The sequence below is a fragment of the Octodon degus genome, unplaced genomic scaffold, assembly GCF_000260255.1.
Source record: "Octodon degus isolate 3935 unplaced genomic scaffold, OctDeg1.0 scaffold00147, whole genome shotgun sequence".
Lineage (NCBI taxonomy): Eukaryota > Metazoa > Chordata > Mammalia > Rodentia > Octodontidae > Octodon > Octodon degus.
Genome location: NW_004524723.1, coordinates 5,618,197 through 5,624,388, shown reverse-complemented (window position 1 = coordinate 5,624,388; position 6,192 = coordinate 5,618,197). Strand labels below are relative to the sequence as shown.

Genomic DNA, 6,192 nt, shown 5'->3' with positions numbered 1-6,192 from the left:
AATGAGGATCCCGCAGGCCCTGGGTGGTCTCACTCACATGCCGGGCCTGGGCTCTGGGTCTATTCAGGATCCGCGGGCCCTGGGTCATCTTACTCACTCACCAGGCCTGCGCTCCTGGTCTATTCAGGATCCCGCGGCCCTGGGTAGTCTCACTCTCCTCTCTTTCCATATTAAGGAAGGTGGTCAGATCTTGGGACTGACACAGAGGAGTACAGCTATCCATGCCAAAAGTCTTTATACTAGATCTTTATATTAGCCACAAAGTCTTTATGTTATAAACATCCACAAACCTCAGCACACACACACACACCAACACAAAACAAAATAAAGAAACAGGCCATAGAAACATAACAAGACAGGGCAACATAAAAACCTCCCCAAATGCCCGACTCCCCAGAAGACAAACCAGGAGGCACCTAAGGACAGAATATCATAAACCACACCCCCAGATTTCTTAGAAGGATAATGGAGGAGGTTAGAAAACAGAAGTGGTACTCAGCAGGATCACAGAAGATATAATTAACAGATAATGGAAGTAATAAACAAAATGATACAGGAACTTTCACAAGACACTACTAAAAATCTAAGTAAATTAAACAAACCAATACAAAACATGAATGACCACTATCACTGAAGGAAAGATAGCTTCTTTAAAAAAACAACAACAAAAAAGACTTTTCCAGGCATGGTGGTGCACCCCTATAACCCCAGCACTGGGAAGCTGAAAACAGGATCACTATGAGTCCGAGCTGCATAGTAAAATCCTGTACCATAGTAAAATCCTGTATTTTTTTAAAAAAATAAGATCTTACTATGTAGTTCGGGCTGGCCTTGAATTCACTAGGTAGCCCAAGATGGCCTTGAACTTGAGGTGATTCTCCTCAGTGCCAGGATTACAGGGGTGTACCACTATGCCTAACTTGGATAGCCTCTTTAAGAAATGGTGCTGGAAAAACTGGCTATACACATGCTAAAGATGGAACTAGACACATATATCTTAATATGTACAAACTATAATCATTCAATCCCTGATGTGCCGTGCCGGCCCCATTCCCAAGGCACACTGAGACAATGACTGAGACTGAGCATTGTAGTGCACGCCTGTAATCCAGCACTTGAGAGGCTGAAAGCAGGAGAATCACTAGGAGTCTGAGTTGTGTAATGAGACCCTATAGACCTTATACTAAAACAAAACTAAACTAAACTAAAATCAAAGTGGGTCAAAGATAACATTCAAATACAAACAATCTGCTGGAGGATATAATAGCTAAAACTCTTAAAGGCATCAGTGTAGGCACTTTCTGAATACAATCCTCATTGTACAAGAAATAATACCAAAATCAACAAAATAAATCACATCAAATTAAAAAGCTTCTGTGCAGCAAAGGAAACTACCAATGGAATGAAGGGACAATCTACAGAATGGGGAAATCTTTTTGAAAGCTATATTCAAAGGTATATATATTCTAGTATATGTTTTAAAAAACTCACAAAAATCAGACCCCCCCCAAAAAAAAATTAAAGACCAAATAAAAAGTGGGCGTCTAAATGGATAGACACTTCTTGGATAAAGAAGCACAAACCACCAATAAACACATGAAAGAATGTTCAACACCACTGGCTATTTGAAAATTAAAACAACATTTTTACATGTACGTATACAACTCTCCACAATGAAAGCAATCATTATGTACTACAAACATATACTAATAAAATTTTAAAATAATAAATAATTGTGTAATGAATGAATACAATATTTCAAGTGTGTAGACTCCTTACTTTCTTCAACCAAGTCCTATAAGCAAGAGATGAACTCAGAACAGAACTGGCTAGAGGCAAGCATAGAATAAATGAAAGAAAGTAAGAGAGAGGGAAAGGGAGATAGAGAGAGAGAGAGAGAGAGAGAGAGAGAGAGAGAGAGAGAGAGAGAGAAAGCTCTGCTAACAGAAGTGCCTTGCCTATGGCTAACCACCTAAACTTACCGAAAATCCTATTATTTAGAACACTGCAGATCTGAAAAAGCCAAGAGATTTGTATTCCACACGACAATAGCATCACATAATTGAGGCTTGTGCAGTGACATCAGGTTAGAGTTCCCTCCATCCCAGAGACAAGTCCATAGGTACTGGTGACTTTATAGGTAGTGTCTCCCTATGAAATCTACTGTCTGAATTGCTCCCAGGGAATGACTGTTAAGCTAAGGTGATTTGCAGGTAGGCAAGAGCAAAGAGCCCCAAAGGAAAAGATGAAATCCTTTTGGCTTCAAGACTATATGGAAACAAGATCTTTGGCTGAGGTGAAGGATGTAAACTTGAGTAGAAGTGAGTAGGCTTCATGCCTGCTGAGTTTTTAAAGGAACCATATTAAATATAAAATAAGTAAGTAAATAAATGAAGTGAAGTAAAGGAACCATACTGCTGAAGAAATTATAAGCCTGAGTATGTGATAACCTGTGAAACAATCCATGATCCCCCCAGTAGGTAGTGGGGCTATAACACATAAGGAATATTTTCCCAGAGAGCAAAAATTTACTCCATTCCCAGAATAAGGAGCCCTTACTACTATTGACCAGTCACACATACTGAGTGTTATATGTTCAATTTTCAAGAATTGAGTTGCTCTAAGTACATGTACAATTCTCCACAATGAATGTATGTGATCATTATGTACTATAGACATGCACTATACATTTTTTATTTATTAGTACGTGTTAGTGGTACTGACTGAATTTAAGACTTTTACAATGAGCTATACACGGGATTGAACTCAGGCCCTTGTGCTTGCCAAGGAAGCGCTTATTCTATTGAGCCATCTCCTCAGCCCTTACACCCTTATTTTTAAGGAATGGTCTTGCCAAGCTGCCCAGCCTGGACTTGAATTCATGATCCTCAGGTCTCCCTGAGTGCCGGGATTACAGGCATGCCCCACCATGCCCTCTCTTCTCTTCTTCCAAAATGGGAATTTTCACTGCAGATTTCTTGCTCCTTCTCATATTATCTGATGAATATGTGGGAGTAATTCCTTGTTTTTAAGGGACTGCCTGAACTTAGGGTTGATGATGAAACCAGATGACACAGTGGGGCTGTCTTCCTTAGGAGGATGGTGTATGTCTTAGATGTTCTCAGAAGAAAGATGTGTATAGAAGTCAGGTAGAAAAGTAGCAACACTGGGACTGAAAATGGGGGGGTCCTCGTCAGATTTAGGAAACAGGAAGATACTGATGATCTTAATGAAAAATAGTTTAGAGAAACTAGTTAGGAGCAAATGAAAGTTGAAGGTTTAAGACTCTGGCAGTGAAGGGAACATATTGATCATGACTTGGGTTGAACTCAGAACAATGGTAATTCACTTATTTTTACCTGTTTGGAGTTGTCTATGTTCCATTTTTACTGCTGATCATGATTGTGTTCACACTTGGACAAAGAAAAGATGAATCCAGACCTTTTGCTTTCTAGAAATCAAGACTATTAGAAATGACTCCACAGCAAAGGTAGCTACTATTTAATGGACCAGGCAAAATAAAACTACATTGCTAGGTTCCCTCCATGATGATTCCAAAATTTTTAGCTTCCTTTGGAGAAATCTAAAGCCAGAATTTTTTAATGGTGACTGAAGAGAAAAACACACCACACAGCAGTTAAATGTCTCATATTTTTAAATAATTGAAAAGAGACATGAAAGCAACACTTAGAGCTTTTTTGGTTGAGAAGGAGCTAAACATGTTACTAACTTCATCTGCCACATCTAATTCACTCAAAGTGGCTACAGGAAATAAAGAGGTGAAAAAGAGGAGACCAACTGTCTTAAATTTAGGGAAACGTCCTTTTAACGAAGGGCTGAGGATGGCTCTCAGTGGTGTTGATAATAGTTTTGTTGAGATGAGTAAGCCAAAAGAATTTTTAAAAGGCTCAAGGTGCTCTCTTCTGATAAGACACAAAAACAAAACTGAGGAAAAAACAAACTGCTTATACCTTCATCAATGTGAAACTCACAATCAACAACAGACATGAAGAGAAACTTTGACATATGACCCTTTCCAAAAACCTTGCCACTAAATCCCAGCTACAAATGATTCCCCGCCCCCCAGCAATGAAGGCTCTTCATGGTGAGCCAGCTGCTGATGTCTGCTGTCAATTCCCAGACAAGCAGGCCTGAAGACCAGGGGCTGATACCTACCGCAGGGCACAGAGTACAATCTCTGAAAGCCAACTCTGCAAACCACATCGCAGAACTGATGAGGGACTTGCTGGAACAGCCTGCGGCTCACGGGCTCCCTGTGCGTTTTCCCTTCCATCATTTTCTTCTTCTTCTGGAAGGCAGCCATCAGGACACTGTTGTCTATCTTCTCTACCTAGAACCCAAGGAAAAGAAGGACTCAAAGGGAGACTAGAAAACAGCTACTTAGATTGCCTACTTAAAAAATAAAGCTGATGGTTAGGCATGGTGGTGCATGCCTGTAATTCCATCATTTAGGAGTCTGAGGCCAGAGGATCATTGTGAGTTCAAGGCCAGCCTGGGCTACATAGCAACACCCTGTCTCAAAACAACCACATCCTCAACAACAAAGTGCTATCCATACTGCATACTACTTTACATGTAATTCACTTTTCATATGAAGTTGCATTAAATTTTCCTCTGCCCCAGTATTGTCTTTGTTTGACTTCTAGCTCTTCAAAATTCTCTGCTGCTTCTTCAATAAATTCATTTAATAAAAATTCACTGAGCAATCACTATATGCCAAGCACTGACAACAAGATGGTTAACAGCACAGTGTCCGTCCTCTTAACCACTTACCAGTCCAATTATTTAAATACAGTATGACAAAAAATTGCATATTTTAAAATAATTTTTGTAAGATACAAATGGTAATTTTATCAAATTAATGCAGTACTTTTTCTGTGTATACCTTTATAACCTGCAAACCGTATTTTTCAAACTGTTTCTTTTGATCCTGAAGTTCTTGTGTTAAGAATATTGGGGATCGCAGAGACAGGATTTTTACTTCATTCATCTCATCTTGGGGTTTTCCCAGCTGACCAGTCCATTGTCCTAAAAACGAGCAACAGAAAACTTTCTCAATATTCTACAAACAGAGAGAAGTTTTGAAAGAAAACATTTTCTGGCAATTTGGGGAAAGAGATTGGCTGTTTTAAAGCATACATCTCTTGCTGTTAGTACTTGCAAGGAGAGCTACCGCATAGCAGGAAGTTGCAGGGTAAACCAGAGGGCAGCACATTTGTCCAAGGGTGACCTGGACCATGAAGTTGAGGGGATGACAGAAGAAGAGACTGTGTATACACCTTGCACTACAGGCAGCGCTGTCCTGGTGATCCAACTGTGTGACAGGAAATGTTTATTCTTTCTCACCAGGAGGACTCTCAGCAAAAAGGAGACAGTTATAAGAAAACATGAAGGAATGCTAGGAAGCAAAAGGACATTTCTATGACACTGCAAAGTCCTCAGAGTTCACATCTCTATTTCATTTGATTGTAAAGCACCGCTACTGATAGAACTGACCCAATTTCATAAATAACAAAATTGAAATTCAGAGAAAGTAAGTAACTCAGCCAATATCCTGAAGCCTAAGTGAAGATCTACAATTAGAAACTTGGCTTTCACCAATGCTTTCTGGACAGAGAACAAGGCCAACTATGGTACTGGGAACATGCATCACTCAGGCAAGACCCAGGCAAGAAGGGCAAATTTTGGAGACTAAGAACCTATGGTAGCCTTCTTCCCTCCTGCTCCCCTAATCTTTATTTATTTATTTATTTATTTATTTATTTATTTTTGAGAAAAGGTTTCACTATGCAGTTGAGGCTGGCCTTGAACTCACAGCAATCCTCTTGCCTCAATCTCCTGAGTGCTGGGATTACAGGCATACCCCACTATGCCTGGCTCTTTCCTCCATTCTTTTCTTCCTTTCTTCTTTCCATCTCTCCTTCATAAAATTCAACAGATGACCTGTTTTTGTCTAAGCAAGTTCCTTTTTAGACAGACACAGGTAGAGAAATAGAACCCCCTTTAAAACAAAGTTTGCTTCAGTTTATTTTTCATTTGGCTTAAAACTAAATATACTAAAATGGCTGGGGAGACAGCTAAGTGGTGTAAGTGCCTGCCTGGCAAGCACAACGGCCTGAGTTCAATCCCTGGCACCAAAAAAAAAAAAAAAAAAAAAAAAAAAAAAAAAAA

At 39.6% G+C, this 6,192-nt stretch overlaps 1 protein-coding gene across 5 annotated transcripts in view; it reads right to left on the bottom strand.

The window, feature by feature from the left end:
- The window catches only part of Parp9 (poly(ADP-ribose) polymerase family member 9), a 40,487-nt gene that overhangs the window by 8,493 nt on the left and 25,802 nt on the right, over positions 1-6,192 (bottom strand). For all 5 annotated transcript variants that reach the window (XM_023702219.1, XM_023702216.1, XM_023702220.1 and 2 more), the window contains exons 9-10: positions 4,907-5,049; positions 4,177-4,351 (exon numbers count right to left, since the gene is read on the bottom strand). In XM_023702219.1, coding sequence (XP_023557987.1) covers positions 4,177-4,351; positions 4,907-5,049 — 318 coding nt within the window. The remainder of the gene's footprint in view (positions 1-4,176; positions 4,352-4,906; positions 5,050-6,192) is intronic.